The sequence below is a fragment of the Equus przewalskii genome, chromosome 7 (genome assembly GCF_037783145.1).
Source record: "Equus przewalskii isolate Varuska chromosome 7, EquPr2, whole genome shotgun sequence".
Lineage (NCBI taxonomy): Eukaryota > Metazoa > Chordata > Mammalia > Perissodactyla > Equidae > Equus > Equus przewalskii.
This window is the reverse complement of record NC_091837.1, coordinates 36010091-36028395: the sequence shown is the minus strand read 5'-3', so window position 1 is coordinate 36028395 and position 18305 is coordinate 36010091. Positions and strand designations below refer to the sequence as shown.

Sequence of the window (18305 nt, the reverse complement as noted above, 5' to 3'; positions counted from 1 at the left end):
CTGGATTTGTCTCAAAAGTGAATGTCCTTTGTCTTGTGTGAATGGCATTATCTTCCATCTGAACTGTGCTACTTAGTCAACCCACAGAAAAGCACGATCAGTTTAAACTACCTGCATCGCTCAGCAAAGCTGCAGTGACATAAACAGGAGCTAACCCCACACCCCCAGGCACGAGGCCACGTGACTGACCTTCGCTAAAGGGGGCCCGAAGCCTGGGTTCCATGTGTGCATCTCGTCCCGATAACAGGCATTCCTTGATGCCCTTCTCCTTCCTGCTGACTAAGAGTGGGCAAGACTCAGAGCCGCCACTTTGGACCCCAAGTGGAAAAAGTCCTGTGTGGAGGATAGCAGACCTGCATGTCCACCCGACGACAGCTCTAACTACCTTGTTCAAACCACGAGAGTACTCTTTGTTACAGCAGCTTAGCCTACATCCCAAGTACTGTAAATCTGGGATGCTTTCCCCCTTAGGATTTTAATATGATCTGTGAAATGTTAAGAAAGCAAAGTAAGGTGCTAAGGTGAGACCTTCCTGGAGCATGGAAGTGACCTGGTGGCCCAGGTCTCAGCGCCTGCCCTGCTTCCCTGACACCCCCCCGCCGTGGCGAGAATCGTGACCTTGGGCCTCAGCAGGCGTCCTGTCTGCACTCTGGGCGCAGGGTCTGCGGAGAGGGCTTTTGTAGGGGTGTTTCGTGGGGAATTCTAGTTTTCTCTGCGGAGGGCAGCTCTGGCTCCCCCAGCAGCTGAGCGCACCTGAACGAGGGAAGCAAGAGGCCCCACTGCTCTCAGACTCCTCTCTAAGAAGAGAACGGCTTCTCTCTCAACCTCAGGGGAAACATCTAGAGACTTTGTTATTTAGGGTAAGAAGGGACATTCTGATCAAGACCACCGACACCCACCACGCTCTCTTCACTGTGCAGCTGTGTCCCGGTCCCCTAGGGCCGAGTTCCCTCTTGCCTGTGTGTGGCTTATGGGTTGAGACCAAGAGAGAACCCTGCCGCTCATTTTACCACAGGGAGGCTCAGGAGACTTCTCCTTCTTCCACTAGCATTTCTCGTCCTGTTCGTCTTCTCTGGGAACACAGACCAGACCATGCCGAGCTGCTCACACCAGCAGTCAGGTGAGGCTTTCCTTGAGGTGGGAGAGGAGGCACTGTGTGGCACAGCACAGCCAGCAAAGGTCACCACACCTCAGGACAGCCTGAGGAGGCCACATCTGTGCCACCTGCTCGGCGAGAAGTCAGCTCGTGCGCTTTGGTGAGATGTCCCCCGGTATCCCTCTCTATTCAGCCTCCCAGTTGGTTACCAAGGAAAAGAAGAGCAATTCTAAGGGGAACTATGTGGTTTCTACAGAAACGATGTGGTTTCTAGAATTGCTGTGGTGTTTTTGGTGATCTTTCCCCGGACTCACCTCCAGCTCTTCGTTCTGTCTCTGCAGGTCCTCCAGGATGACCTGCAGCTCCTCCTCGTCCTCACTCTCGCTCTCGCTGTCAGAGGAGTATTCCTCCGTTTCGCTTCGGCCGTGCTGCTGACGACTGCAGGGGCGAGAGGCCAAGGACAACTTTACAGACCAGCAGAGCAAGGTATGCTTGTCTGTCACCTCCCTTCTTTCAGAGTTCCCAGGTTCTCATGAGTCTACTCAACATAACACCATTCTTAAGACTTACTAAGTAAGAACCTTAAAGATGATTAATTTCAGATGCCTAATCCTTCAAGAGCTGAAACAGTTAAGCTTATATTTAAGTAAATATTCTTGGAAATGCCAAATCCTCAGCTTCTCGTACCTCTGAATCTCGGCAATCTCGGCTCTGAGGCGCTCGATCTCCTCCTTCTCTGAGGCGATCTGTCGGCGCAGGAACTGCTCCATGGCCAGAAGCTCCTCCTGCTCCGTCAGAATCTCATTCTCCTACAATAATGATCACTGGTGAACACTTTTCAGAGTCTGAGTCTGGGAAATGTCACTTTTTGGGGGGTCTCCTAGGTCTCCGTGAATTCTTTAGCCCCATACACCTAACACACAAGTTATGAGAAAGCTTGCTGTACTGCACAACCAAAAAATATCCTCTTTCCTTAATGTGAAGAAAAGGCTTCTTTGAGAAAATGTAAACTAAGCTATTTGAGAGGAATGACTGGATTCTTCTCACGACATAAAATGCTGCTTAGGAATGCCATTTCCTGGTTTTGCAAAGACTCCCTGTGAGGCTACACACTGGGCACAAAGCCCAAGTTCAGGTGACTAAGTCTGTTTGTGCTTCCCAGCCCTTCCTGAGTGTCTTCCCACCTCTCAGTAAAGGCAGTCTGTTTTAGGGCCAAGGTGGCCTTTGATAGTGTCACCAAGGAAAGAAGGACCCAGGAGATGCGCAGCTGGTGTCAGTGTCACCTTAAAGCACATCTAGTGAAGAAAAGAGGCTCACAGGAGAAATGTTTTCTCCTCACCACAAGCCACTGTCCTCCTCAACTCATGTCCCCAGAGATAATATTTAAATAGTAAATATTCTGCTTTAACAGAATATACATTTCTAAAACTGACTGGATCACCCACGGGGAAAAATCCCCATCTGCCCAAGCTCCTCCAACCTAGAGACCAGAGCAGACAAAACTTAGGTGGTAACAGAGATGTAAGGCTATGGAAATTGGGAGTTGGAGGCAGAAAAGGGTCTACAGCATTTCCTTCCAAATAGGTACTGAGGATAAGCACCTGTGGTCGATCTTGAAAGACGCTGTGGTCAAGCTCTAGAGCCCCCAGCGCGCACGGAGACCCTCCTGGAGGGGCTGTGCGGTGCTCCCCAGCTGTTTCTAAACAGAGATGCTTTCCTCAGCTCGGCACGCCTGCTAACCTCGTGTCCCAGAAAATACCAGATTGAAAACCTCCAAAAGAAAGACTAAATCTGGGACTTTCTTCTCTCTTCAGGGGAAGAGCTATGTGTTCCTGCTTGGCAAAACAATGTATTTTTCAGAAGTGACAGAAAAGGACTGAAACTTGTAAGGCTTTAGGTATCCCACATACATGAGTTTCTGAAAACACAATGTCAGAGCCTAGAACTTCATTCCTTTCTGGTTAAACTCTGGGAACTTCTAGAACAGAATAAGGGTAACTTGAGAAATTTAGAAAGAAAGAAAAGAGCTCGTCTTGAGCTCTATGCCTGGAATACAGTAGATACTCAACAGCTATTTGTCAAATCAGTGCGGGAATAATAAAACAATTCATCTCCAACATCTGACTTTCACCTGCAAAGAATAAAATCTAATATCTAAAATATCTAAAAGCTGTTATTAGCAACAACTATCAGTTAAAATCTGTATCATTACACTTTAAGGATCCCAAAATTTGTGACATCAGGAAGAATATGTTTTAAAAATATTTATTAAAGTCCAATCTCATTAAAATGGAACAAGTACCACTAATCTATAAATTAGGGCACGTTATAGGTAACTCAGATCTGTGTATGGATGAGATGAGATGAAATAAAGCATCTAGAACAGTGTCCAGTAAGCAGCACTCACTCAACAGAAGCCAGTTCCTTTCCCCAGCTGAGTACTTCAGCAAACTCCACATTAAGGTAGGGCCAAACACAACAGGCACAGTCCTCTAAAGCCGCTGAACCATCTTACAAGTTTGGTGAGAAGAGTCACACCTCTGTAGTTGAGCTTCTCAAATTGTGATATAAAATGACCATTTACAGTCTTGCAACACACTCCTGAACAACCACTGGGTCAAAGAAGAAATCACATAACATCTAGAGACAAATGAAAATGGAAACAGAACATACCATGGCTTATGGAATGCAGCAAAAGCAATTTGGAGAGCAAGGTTTATAGTAATAAATGCCTACATTAAGAAAAAAAGAAAGACGTCAAATAACCTATCTTTATACCTCAAAGAACTAAAAAAAGAACAAACTCTACCTAAAATTAGCAGAAGGAAGGAAAAAATAAAGATCAGAGCAGAAATGAAGTAGTGACTAGAAAAACAACACAAAAGATCAATGAAACTAAGAGTTGCTTTTTGAAAAGAAAAACTTGACAAACGTTTAGCTAGACTAAGAGAAAAAGAGAGGACCCAAATAAAATTATAAATCAAAGAGGAAACACTACAGCTTTTACAGAGAAATACAAGGTCTATACGAGACAACTATGAACATTTATACACCAACAAACTGGATAACCAAGAAGAAATGAAATGATAAGTTCTTAGAAACATACAACCTACCAAGACTGAATCATGAAGAAACAGAAAATCTGAACAGACCAATCAGAAGTAAGGAGACTAAATCAGTAATCAACTATCTCCCAACCAAGAAAAGACCAGGACCAGATGGCTTCAAAGATGAAATCTACCAAACATAGAAAGAGGAATTAATGCCAATCCTTCTCAAACTCTTCCAGAAAACTGAAGAGAAAGGAACACTCCCAAACGCATTTTAAGAGGTCAGCATTACCCTCACACCAGAGCCAGACGAGGAAGAAAAGACTACAAGAAAAGAAAATTACAGGCCAATTTCCCTGATGAACATAGATGCAAAAGTCCTCAATAAGATACTAGCGAACCAAATTCAACAACACATTATAACGATCATACACCATGATCAAGTGGGATTTATCTCTGGGATGCAAATCAATAAATGTGATACACCATATTAATAGACTGAAAAATAGAAATCGTTTGATCATTTCAATAGATGCAAAAAAGCATGTGACAAAATTCAATAGCCTTTCATGATAAAAACTCTCAAAAAGTGGATATAAGAAGAACATAGGTCAACATAATAAAGGCCATATACGACAAGCCCATAGATAACATCATACTCAACAGTGAAAGGTCGAAAGCATTTCCTCTAAGACTAAGAACAGGACAAGGGTGCCCACTCTCAGTAGTTCCACTCAATACAGTACTGGAAGTCCTAGCCAGAATAATTAGACAAGAAAAAGAAATAAAAGGTATTCAAATTGGAAAGAAGTAAAATTGTCTCTTTTTGCAGACAACATGATCTTATATACAGAAAACCCTAAAGACTTCACCCAATAACTGTTAGAATAAACAAATTCAGTAAAGTTGCAGGATACAAAATTAACATACAAAAATCAGTTGCACTTCTATACACTAACAACAAACTATCTGAAAAAGAAATTTAAGAAAACCATTCCATTTACAATATCATCCAAAAAAAAAAAAAACCAACTTAGAATAAATGTAACCAAAGAGGTGAAAGAGCTATCCACTGAAAACTATAAAACACTGATGAAAGAAACTGAAGACGACACAAATAAATGGGAAGATATCCCATGTTCATGGATCAGAAGAAATAATATTGTTTAGATGTTGATACTACCCAAAGTGATCTACGGATTCAATGACATCTCTAGAACAAAATGAACAAAATTGCAGGGATCACACTACTTCATTTCAAAATATCCTACAAAGCTACAATAATCAAAACACTATGGTACTGGCATAAAAGTAGACATACAGACCAATGGTGCAGGATGGAGAGCCCAGAAATAAATCCACGTATTTATGATCAATTGATCTTTGACAAAGGTGCCAAGAACACACAATGGAGCAAGGACAGACTCTTCAAGAAATGGTGTTGGTAAACTGGTTTTCTACATGTAAAAGAATCAAACTGAACCCTTGTCTCATTCCATATACAAAAATCAACTCAAAATTGACTAAAGATTTAAGTGTGAGACCTGCATCAACAAAACTATTAGAAGAAAACATAGGGAAAAAGTTTCTTGGCATAGATCTGGGAAATGATTTTTTAGATATGACCCCAAAAGCAGAGGTAACAAAAGCAAAAACAGACAAGTGAGACTGCATCAAATTGAAAAACTTTTGCCCAGCAAAGGAAACAATCAACAGAGTGAAGAGACAACCCATGGAAGGAGAAAAAATATCTGCAAACCATGTATCTGATAAGGGGTAAATATCCAAAATATATAAGGAACTCAACTCAATAGAAAGAAAATAAACAACCTGGTTAAAAAATGGGCAAAGGATCTGAATAGACATTTCTTAAAAGAAGACATACATAATGGCTAACAGGTATATGAAAAGATGTTCAATGTCACTAATCATCAGGGAAATGCCAATCAAAACAATGAGATACCACCTCATATCTGTTACGTCAAAAACCAAAAGATAAGTGTTGGCAAGGCTGTAGAGAAAAGGGAGCCCTTGTACACTGTCGGTGGGAATGTAAATTGGTACAGCCATTGTGGAAAACAGTACGATGGCTCCCCAAAAAATAAAACCTAGAACTATCACATGATCCAGCAATCCACTTTTAGATATATATATCCAAAGGAAACGAAAACAGGATATTAAAGAGACATTTGCACTTCCGGGTTCATAGCAGCATTATTCACAATAGCCAAGATATGGAAACAACCTAAGTGTCTATCCATGGATGAATGGATAAAGAAGATATGGGATGTATACACACACACAGACACACAAATATTATTCAGCCATGAGAAAGAAGGAAATCCTGTCATTTATGACAACGTGGATGAACTGAGAGGACATTATGCTAAGTGAAATAAGCCAGACAAAGACAAATACTGTATGATCTCACTTAGATGTAGAATCTTAAAAAAAAAGTTGAGGGGCCAGCCCGGTGGTATAGCAGTTAAGTTCGTGCACTCCACTTTGGTGGCCTGGGGTTCGAGGGTTTGGATCCCAGGCACAGACCTACACATGGCTCATCAAGCCATGCTGTGATGGCATCCCATATACAAAGTAGAGGAAAACTGGCACAGATGTTAGCTCAGGGACAATCTTCCTCAAGCAAAAAGAAGAAGATTGGGAACAGATATTAGCTCAGGGCTAATCTCCCTCACCAAAAAGAAAAAACCTTGAACTCACAGACACAGAGAGTAGAAGAGTGGTTACCTTGAGGGTGGGGGAAACGGGGAGATGTTGGTAGCTTAACTGTAGCAATCATTTCACTACGTATAAGTAGATTAAATCATCATGTTGTTCACCTTAAATACAGGCACAGCCCAGAGATATTGTGGGTTCAGTTCCAGACCACCACAATAAAGTGAATATTGCAATAAAGTGAGTCACATAAATTTTTTTGGTTTCCCAGTACATAAAAAAGTTATGTTTACACTATACTGTAGTCTACTAAGTATGCAACAGCATTATGTCTAGAAAAATAACGTATACACCTTAATTAAAAAATACTTTATTGCTAAAAAATGCGAACCATCATCTGGGCCTTCAATGAGTCACAATCTTTTTGCTGGTGGAGAGTCCTGTAAAAAGAGCAATTATCTGCCAAGTGCAATAAAGTGAAGCGCAATAAAACGACGTGTGCCTATATATACAATTTTTACTTAAAAAAAGAGAATCCTGCAAATAGAGAAAAAGAATTTAGCTTACCTGGGCAAGAAGAATATTTATAACTTCTTCATTTTCATTCATTTCCTCTTTGGAAACATCCTCTTTTGAAAGACTGGCTATCTCTTGTGCAATCTTGGTTTCACACTCCTGTCAAGTAAGACGTGAAAAAGAATTGGTTAGCCTATATATAACACATACGCAACAAATTCACACCATTCACCATTCTAGAAGTTTCCCTCTCATTTCCTAGAATTGAAAAAATAACAGTAACAGTCAGATGAACCACCTGGATAGATGGGCATTTGCTAACTGGGCTTGGAAAATAACATGTGGATCTTTGTCTATGGCTTCACTGTGGAAAATGTTCAATTCTGGTTAACGTGCTTATCATTTCTGGAACCCTTTCACATAAATTACTTTCCGTGATACTTTTTTTTGGGAGGGGGTCAATTCTAAGCATACAATTCAATTAGTTTTGACAAATGCATACAGTCAAGTAACTACCACCACAATCACGATACAGAACATTTTCATCACCACACAAAGTACCCTTGGGCTCTTCCACCTTCTGCTGGCCCCTGGCGACCACTGACTTGCTTTCCATTGCTATAGTTTTCCCTTTTCTTGAGTGTCATATAAACTGCATCAATCAGTAAGTAGTCTTTTTTACCTAAAAGCATAATGCTTTTACAATTCGTCTATATTGTCATTTGTATTGGTAGTTTGCTGAGTAACATGCTTTGATATGAATGTACCCCAATTTGTTGATCCATTCACCAGCTGACAGACATCTGGGTCCTTTCTAGTTTTGAGCTATTTAACTAGAGTTGTTGTGAACATCTTGCATATGCTCTCTGCAGGTATATGCTTTCTTCTCTTAGATAAATACCTAGGAGTGGGATTGCTAGGTCATATGGTAACCACGTTTAACTTTGTAAGAAACTGCCAAACTGTTTTCCAAAATGACTGTACCATTTACATTACCAAGAGCAATATATGAGAATTCCAGTTGCTCCACATTCTTGTCAACACTTAGTTTTTTAGCCATTCTGGCTGGTGTGTAGTGGCATCTCATTGTGATTTTAATTTGCATTTCCTTAATGATTAATGATGTTGAACATCTTTGCATGTGCTATTTGCCATCTGTACATCATCTTTGGTAAAGTACTTGTTCAAATTTTTGCCTTTTTAAAATTGAACTGTTACTGTAACAAACGTTTCACTCTGGTGGAGATGTTGATAATGGAGGAGATAATGCACACAGTGGGTAAGGAGGTATATGGGAAATCTCTACACTTTCCTCTTAATTTTGCTGTGAACATAAAACTGCTCTAAAAACTAAAATCTAAAAGAAAATATGAGTTGTCTTCTAATTAAGTTCTAAGAGTTTTTTATATATTCTAGTTCAAGTCCTTTATCAGATACATGCTTTTTGCAAATATTTTGTCACAGCCTCTGGCTTATTTGTTTTCTTAACAGTGTCTTTTGAAGAGCATATTTTAAAACTTTGATGCAATATAATTTATCAAATTTTTCTTTCATAGTTTGTGAGCTTTGTGTCCCATTTAAGAAATCACTGCCTTAGTAATTTGTTACTTACTTACTGCCTCAGTAAGATTTTTTGTTTTCCTCTGCAAGTTTTCTCTGGATTTTAGAATATAATTCACTTTGAGTTAATTTTTGTATATGTTGTGTGGAAAGAGCCAAGGTTCTTTTTTTTTGCGTATAGGTATCCAATTGTTCCAGCACCATTTGTTGAAAAGAAAACCCTTCCCCACTGAATTGTCTTGGCATCTCTGTTGAAAATTGATTGCATATATGTGTGGGTCCATTTCTGAACTTTCTATTCTATACATCTGCCCTGTCCGATACCTGCTGTCTTGATTACTGCAGCTTTATAGAAGTCTTACAATCAGGCAGCGTGAGTGCTCCAACACTGTTCTTTTTCAAAATCATTTAGGCTATTCTAGGTCATTTGTATTTCCACGTGGAGAGCTGGTTAATTTCTACAAAAACCATCTCTTTAGATTTTGACTGGGAATGAACCTACAGATTAATTTGAGAAAACCTAACATCTGAACAACATTGAGATATATCGCTCCACTTACTTAGGTCTTCTTTTTCCTTTTTCGGTTTAATAACCAATTGTTCATTGCTTTAAATATAAAGAAATACAACAGACTTCTGTATATCTGATCTTGTATCCTACAACCTTACTAAACTCACCTATTAGGTTTTTTTCATAGATTCCTTAGGATTTTACACACAGACGATCATGTTGTCTACATTATACAGACTTATTTCTCTCCAATCTGTATTCCCCTTTTATTCATTTTATTGCATGGCTAGAGTGCAGCTCTAATACAATACTGACGTGGTGAGAGCAGAAATCCTTGCCTTGTACACCCAATCTTAGTGGAAAGCAGACTTTCACCATTAACTATAACATTAACCATAGACTTTTTTGTAAATGTCCTTTATCAGGCTAAGTTGTCTGCTAAGAGTTTTTATCATGAATAAGTGTTGCATTCTGCCAAGTGCTTTTTCTGCATCTATTGACATCATCTTGTGGTTTTTCTTATTTTTAGTCTGTTAATATAATGAATTATATTACTTCTATCTTTAAAAGCCATTTATTCCTCAATGCTAAAATCAACTTGATAGAACCTTCTGAGTTTTTTGTGAATTAATGAGCAGGCATGAAAAGACAGCATCAAGAAAACTGGTCAAGTAAAGGCATTCCATCTCTTCCTGTGTTGGCTCTGGTTTGCTACATCAAAATCCCTTTACCCAAGAGAGATACAGAAGCGAGAGAAACAAAAGCCAAACCCACATCAGCCATGTTCTAGGTCACAGACCCTCCATCTAAAGGCTGATGGGCAATGCCACATGGTCAACAATCACAACCACGTGGCCTGGTTGGTCAGTCACAAAAACCCGATTCCAGGCTGGATCATGAAGGGAATACTACTAACACTAACAATAAACAGGCAGAGGAAGCAACAGATAGATAACCTGGTAAGCAGGAGACAAGAAGGAAGAAAAACACACAGAGGGCTTCTGCCAGTCCTGGAATGCACATGTAAAAATCCCGTGGACGTTTCCTTTCTGACAAAGCTATCCTCCACATAAACGCAAACATCTAACCTCAAAGCAACGACAGTGCGTGGTTGTCTTTGTCTTTTAGCACAACTACAATGGTCACGCGCCATCAGTCACGTTCTCTCAGTCTGATAAATGCTAACTAATGTGCCTTGGAAGCATTGTTCGAACCTGCCACTGAATCTGCATGCAGGTTTTAAGAGGGTCCAGAGATCTGGGATCTTAGCTGTGGTGTGGCTGGGAAACTCAGAGTCCCAGAGCCAAGCAACACACACTAAACTAGAGGGGAGATCAAAAGTCCGACTCACAACCCCCAAACTTATCAGGAGTCCCCTGCCACACTTCCTATTATTAGGAAAAGAAAATCCCTCCTGATCTGCAGCACCTCCACGAGCTTTGAAAGAGCTGCCGCCAAGGCCTCAAATCCCCCAGCAGACTTGGAGATGCATCACTGTCCGCCTGCCGCTCATGCTTAGAAAGCTCTGTTCACAGGTACGACCAAGCAGGAAATGAGAAAACATCTTTTAGTAGAATCATGTTTAACAAAAAAACCCAACTTTCTAAATTAAACATTTCCCTGAGACTGAGCTGAAGGATCAATCATCCAGAACTGGGAACATCTGAGGGAGTAAATTTCCCATCAGGGAACTTCACTTCAAGAGACATGTATATATTGTATATTTAAAATAACTTGAAACAGTATATAAAAGATTCCAGCACATTCTTTTTATATTTTATTATAAACATGATGTACCAAAAATAAATTCACTCACTTGTCTTTTAGCTTCTCTCAGTTTTCTTTTGAGGGCTGTCAAAATTCTTTGTACTTCCCATAGTCTTTCTTCTTTAGATAAATCCTTTATCCCACCCTGCAGATCTCGATGTAAACAATTCAAAAGAAACTCCTAGAAAACAATACACCACACACTGAGTAGTATTCCACGTCTTATCTTAAAATAAAACCACATGCAATTTCTAAAGATGTAGAATTAACTATTTTTCAATTATCACTAAAGGAATAAAATTGTGGCACAAATTACTTATTCAAGGATATGACTGACAAATCACTCTTCTTGTTATGCCTCAGCATTAGGCTCATTCATTGTTACACTGGTTCAACAGCAGTTCACTCACGTCCCTTCCCCCAACACATCATCAAGTAAGAAGAAAGGGGAGCTTGGAGCAGATAAAAGGGAAGAAAAGCAAGGAGGGATTTGATAACGCGTATGCAAATAAAAGACGGAATAATCATCAAATGTAAGTAAATTTCTTGTGTAGCCCTGAATTTCTTACTCAGCTTGCCAAACACACATACACCCAAATGGCACCGTTTCTTCTATCAAAGTAGATAGTGGAAGAGCACTGGATTTGGGGTCAAATCTTGGCTCTACAGCTTAGTAAACATGTGACACAAAGTAAGTTATTTAACTCGCCCAAGTTTCAGTATTCTTATTTGTAAAATACAGCAGGGAACAGCAACCTTGTCCAGATAAACTAACATTTCTCGACTGCTTACAACGGGCCTGGCACCAGCTGAGCATCTTTAATGCATTATCTCATTTATGGTAAATTTCACATGAAACCTATGAGAGGATCCATTTTAAAATGGGATCACTGAGGCTTAAAGACATTAAGCAATTTGCCTAAAATCAGTCAATCAGGAGCAGAGCAAGAAATTAAAGCCAGGTCTTTTGATTTCAAAACCTGTGCTGTTTCTACCATGATATTCTGACTTCATTAGCATGAAATAGGCCAAATGGAAATTTCTGGCTTCGGTGTGCCATGAAGAATGTGCCTAACAGCTGCAGACACACAGAAAGTGCTTAATGAACAAGAGCTCATCATCATCATCATCATCATCATCACCATCATCATCTTCATGTCTCCAAAAGGGTAGGAGTGAGGTGGGCCCCTCAGGGCTCAGGCGCAGGGCTCAGCACACACACCTGTCTCCTGATCTCCTCCTTGATGCTCTCCTGGGTCTCTGGCAGTGTGGGCATGGTGGCCATGTTAGACCATCGAAGAGGTCTTGTCACTTGCTTTAGTACCACATTTCCAAAGAGCTCTTGCACATGCGTGAAGAACACATACAGGACACGATTGCTAATCTAAGAAAAAAGTAAAAAGATTTGCAAGAAATCCACTAAAATTACCATTTCACCTCATTTAATTTCTGTCTATCACATAGCACATCTTTTAATTCTGGATATGTGAATTAAAGTTTTCCTCAGTAGTGACTAGATATGCTTTGCTAATTAGTGACCAATTTAGAGAATGGAAAAATATGAACTAAGTCATGTACTCAAGCACCACAAGTAATTGGGGGAAAAAAGCCAGGAAAAGGATGCAGAAGCTGATGACCATCAATTTGTTCTTTTTTAGCACTACAATATTAACTGATCAAAAAAACCTCATGTTCCTTATTTCAAGTTATTTTGAGAACTTTTAACACCACTGGCTCTCCCGGGGAATGGGAAGGAAGAAAGAGCATTTGCAGCTGTAAGCTGGGCTGACAGCGAGAGTCTTCACTCCAGACGCGAACGCCTCCGGGCAGACGTGCACGGCCAGGGTGTAAGTACGAGGTTCAGATGCTAGATCATGGCATTAGGCTGGCTGGGAAGCTAAGGAGAGAAATTATTTCCTACCTAAATCTTACTCTTACAATATACACTTCAATCTTCTGTGATACTGTTACCCCTATATAGTAATATTAAGTAACAATGTAATATTCACCAAACTCTGAGATCCTGACCAATATGAGTGATAAACCTGAAATGTGAGAAACATTTTGCTTCCAAAATATAGCCAATGAGCAATGAAAGAATAAATACATCCTATAAAAGTGTGTTATAACAGACAATGACTGATAATAACCTAGTATATTGGCCAAAGAGGGCTTAAAATAAAAAACATAACCATCATCTCATTTTTTTGCCTTTTGTGTTTGGCCTGAGTAAAATATCAATAATCTAATTAAAGGAAAACATACACTCGCCATCAGCAGGAAATGAGCAGCAATAAATGCAGGCCAAGTATTCACGTTGCGAAGAGACACCAATTACCACACTACCCAATTCCCTGAAACGGCTCCTCAGACTCAGAGTCTCTGAAATGCTTCTCTAAGATCTACCTTTATAAATAAACCTTCAGGTTAAACCCCTGACCAAATAACGAGAGGCCCCTTTGTACCTGAGTCTCATATGTGTGTGTGATATAATTAAGCAATAACGCTATTTGAAGAAATAACCGAAATCTTAAAAATTCTATAGATTTGGGGCCGGGCCGGTGGCACAGCAGTTAAGTGCACACGCTCCGCTTCAGCGGCCCAGGGTTCGCCGGTTCGGATCCCGGGTGCGGACATGGCACCGCTTGTCAAGCCATGCTGTGGTAGGCGTCCCATGTATAAAGTAGAGGAAGATGGGAATGGATGTTAGCTCAGGGCCAGTCTTCCTCAGCAAAAAGAGGAGGATTGGCAGCAGTTAGCTCATGACTAATCTTCCTTAAAAAAAAAAAAGTTCTATAGATGAACTCTGTAACTGCAGGTACTATGGGGTCCTTCTCGACTAATGACAGATCACTGTCATCAGGAACTGGTTAATAAACTCACATCAAAGATTATACAACATTCAAATTACATAGCTACAAGCTAGTGGGCAAATATGCTCATTATCTTTTATGTCGACAATGTCCACATTATGAAAGAAAAAGACCAATGTTCAGGCTAATTCATTATCTACTTTCACTGGCTAATTGCTTTGAATGTGACTCAGCAAGAAAGAATGTTCCCCTAACTCCCCAGGGCCAGCACCAGAGAGCACGTGTGCAGAGACGGCCATGTACCTGGACAGTTGGGCTGAGCACTATGGAAATGTTCTGTATATTCATTTTTGTTTCCAGTTCCTTTGCAATAACATGGTCCATGTGCACGATCAGCCAGGAAATCAGGAGCTGGTTGCACTCCGGCAGCTCCTTCAGCAGGCGCTGGAATTCCTGCGCTTTCTCACTCTCCGTGCTCCTCCCACAGGCCTCTTCAAAGCGAGGCAGAAGCTCTTTGGTGAGCAGGTTCTCTGGAAGGTCCCGCAAATACTGCTTCAACAAACTGGCTACAGTGTTAGGCTCATATTCTTCCAAATTTGGAGACTCCTCTCTGTCATAGGCTGCTTTCAGCTCATCCACCTTTGATTTAATTCCTTAAAACATTCAAATTCAGAAGAGAAAGAGAATATCGAGAAAAAAAAATCAAACTCACAGCTTTCTCCACCTCTGCACCCACCCCTGGGGGCAGATCTGAGAAGAGCCAACCTGACAATAACAAACTTTTAGTTACGAAGCATTTATCTGCACAGGAGTCAGACAATTCCTCTGCAAACAATATAAAAGACTGAGCTTGGAGGGTGCATTGAACCAAAAGCTAAATGATAAGAGAAAACCTCAATATCTAGAACAAAAGTCAAGAGCCACCATGGACACAGGAAGCAAATATGCCAATGGATTCAGGCAAAAAAATTTGTTTTTAATTTAAAGATAGGTAAAAATTCAGGAAAAAAATTAAACTATAATCCAAGCATAAGTCTTGCTCTACACAAGCAGCTAACTGTTTTCCCTAACTGGTCACGAGACTGATAACATAAAACACAACTCCACTTGGTGTACATAAGCACGTTCCAAAAAGTTGCAGGTAATTACCTTTTTGTTAAATAAAGACCGTATCATAAATGCAAAAGGTGAGTTCTCTATCGAAACAAACCCTTTGAAAATTATTCCTCATTAAATAAACTCCATCTAATTTCTATTTTTAAATTTGAATTCTTTACTTGTTTTCTTAATCTGGAAGAGAGCTGGAACAAAAAAAGAGTGAAACCTGGGTTTCTAAAATCAAACTGTTTTGGGGGCTGGCTTGGTGGCGTAGTGGTTAAGTTCGTGCGCTCTGCTTCAGCGGCCTGGGGTCCGTGGGTCTGGATCCCAGGCACGGACCTACACATTGTTCATCAAGCCATGCTGTGGTGGCATCCTACATACAAGATAGAGGAAGACTGGCACAGATGTTGTTAGCTCAGTGACAATCTTCCTCCAGCAAAACGAGGAAGATTGGCAACAGATGTTAGCTCAAAGCTGATCTTCCTCACCAAAAAAAAAATTGTTTTGCTTTTCTTACAGGACAGAAACAAACACTGACACATACAATGAATGTTTTTCAAACATTATATAAGTTTTTAAGTCTTTAGTACAATTTGCACTTAAGTGACATAATTCAGTGACAATGATTGCTCGTAAGAATACAAAGTAGCTTTCTGTTGTTTTAATACTCAAAACTTCAGGCCAATTATTTGAAATAAGCCGCAAATCAAGGCTGACAGATTGTAATGGTAAATGCAAATCCTTGTGTTGTCTAATCTGCACAGCATTTTACAATCAATAGTGCTTACATCTGGGCTTTGCCATTCCTACTTGGTGTGATAACCTTTTAATGGCATTACAACAAATGTGTAACTTATCCAGCATTGACAAAATAAAATCAATAACTCCAAATGTGAAAATAACAATCTGAATCTTATTTTTGTACAATCTTTATTTTGAGGCAGAAAAATTAGAAAAAAATTCCTATTTTCTTACTTTTACGACAATATGAGTAAAACATAGTGAGTGATAACTTTAACTGAAATTCTTGGCAAAGATCTCCTCTCTCTCTCATATATATTTAATACATATCTAATTTTCCCCCAATAGTGCCTACCCAGAAAATCGCGCAAGAGAACAATTAGAATATGTGTTTGGTTTGTTGTTACTCTGAAATTATCAAAATGTTTTCATTCTAAAAACTGGACTCTTCAGAGAAAGCATCCCAGGCAGAGAAAGAGCATATGCAAAATGACACATTAGTTTTAAAACTGGAACTAATATATGAATAAGTGAGAACCAAAAGTCTCCAGCAGAAAACAATATTGTTATTAGCACAGAAAGAGAAAAGCCACAGCCATAACTGTGTAGCCCACTGTGCTGAATGCAGCACGCTGCAAGAGCTTAAAAAGCAAGGAAAAAACTGCTCAGCGCAGGAGCTCGGCCTCCATCAGGGGCAGCTCCCAGGAGGCTCCGACATGCCAACAGGGAGCGGGGTCCTGCAGCTCTGACTCTCCAAAAGGACGCCGACATCGCAGACAAAACACAGGGCAAAGACAAAAGCGTCCCTTGAACAAAGCTGTAGAAACTCTTCAGAGAAACTTTCACCTAAAACAAAATTTCTTTATGCCTATCAAAATCACGTGAGAGAAGCAGCTATGTTAGTATTGTTTAAATCTTTAAAGATCAATTCATCATAAATTATTCTTAAAAGTCAAATTTTCAAATTCATTTAAATGTGTTTATTTTTATGTTACTAAGGAGTTATAACTTCAAATTCAATGCCTAATTTATTTTATTTTCTTTGTAGCATTTTAGCCAAAAGAGTCTTAAATGATAACGTTATCTACAGGATTATGTAAAGGTTTCCCCAATTAGCAAAAACGCCTGCCATTTCTCAACAAAACTTAAATATCAAACCTACCTTCTAGAAATGTGTATGAACCAACTAAAGGGAAAAACTAATTCTAATCTTTATATATCTAAATGTGTATAATTTAACTCATCATGAAAATATGTGTAACCAACAATGAATTTTATAAAATAGATCTCTAGTACCAAGAAACTGAATTACAGGAATGTGATGATTTGGAACACAGATGTCGCCAAAAGTCAGGACGCTCATCCTATACCAATACAAAAGTCAATCTGCTTTGCAAGAAATAAAATCTTTTAACTTTTAATAGTATACAGTTTGCTTGATTTTAGACACTCAATATGAATTACATTCTTAACAAGTATGAAACTTAACTTTTCATACATATGGAGCATAGAGCCAGCCCTGACGGTCTAATGGTTAAGATTTGGCAATCTCACTGCTGTGGCCCAGGTTCATTTCCCAGTCTGGAAACACACCACCCTGCCGGTCAGGGAACACACACACGTCGGTTGTCATACCGTGGTGGCTGTATGTTGCTGTGATGCTGAAAGCCATGCCACTGGTATTTCAAATACCAGCAGGGTCACCCATGGTGGACAGGTTTCAGCAGAGATTCCAGACTAGACAGACTAGGAAGAAGGACCTGGCCACTTCCAAAATAACTGACCGTGAAAACCCTACAAAGAGCAGCAGAGCGTTGTCTGATACAGCACCGGAAGGTGAAAGGATGGCACAGAAAGACTGGGCAGGGTTCCGCTCTGCTGTACACAGGGTCACTAGGAGTCAGAATCAATTCAATGGCACTGACAACAATATGGAACACAGATAAATGGAAAATCAATTTCACCAATATATGTAATAGCTGCATATGGCTGACAGAAGCATTCACATTTGGGGCCTGAACATTTAGCAAATAACATTCCACGTCCTTTAGCTGAACTCAGGAAATATATTACATGATTGTGTCAATAAATGTGTCTCTTGGCCACGAATCACCCTTAAGCCAGATATCCTTCCCTCTCCTGGTGATCTCCCTCACAACACTGAGGCTCTGCTTGGAGAGGGAAGAAGGTGAGAATTAAGCAAGGTTTGAGTGCACCCAAGTTAAGGGTCACAACTCACATGCTTCATTTCGACTCATTCCAGGCTGCTGGAAACTGAATAACTCATGTGTAAATCCTCCTAATGAAAGGGAGTATCACGAAAAAAGCAAACTGCCAAAACACACACATACACACACACACACACAGACACACAAATAGTGTGGGGGATTTTTGTTCAACTGGAAGAATCAAGGAAATGAGTAAGTTTTAGGAGCCTTGTCACAATTTTCCTCACAAGTTAGTATTTTTCCTTC

The 18305-nt window shown here is 40.0% G+C and overlaps 1 protein-coding gene and 1 long non-coding RNA gene across 3 annotated transcripts in view; one reads left to right on the top strand and one right to left on the bottom strand.

Annotated features, from left to right (window-relative positions):
* RALBP1 (ralA binding protein 1) overlaps nt 1-18305 on the bottom strand; it is a 61661-nt gene that overhangs the window by 2334 nt on the left and 41022 nt on the right. For both annotated transcript variants that reach the window (XM_070629501.1, XM_070629500.1), the window contains exons 4-9: nt 14293-14642; nt 12399-12560; nt 11226-11357; nt 7390-7497; nt 1784-1905; nt 1411-1534 (exon numbers count right to left, since the gene is read on the bottom strand). In XM_070629501.1, the coding sequence (XP_070485602.1) occupies nt 1411-1534; nt 1784-1905; nt 7390-7497; nt 11226-11357; nt 12399-12560; nt 14293-14642 (998 nt within the window). The remainder of the gene's footprint in view (nt 1-1410; nt 1535-1783; nt 1906-7389; nt 7498-11225; nt 11358-12398; nt 12561-14292; nt 14643-18305) is intronic.
* LOC103566814 (uncharacterized) lies at nt 1438-14296 on the top strand. Its single transcript, XR_548580.2, has 3 exons — nt 1438-1582; nt 11540-11709; nt 12835-14296. It is a non-coding gene; the product is annotated as an uncharacterized lncRNA (long non-coding RNA).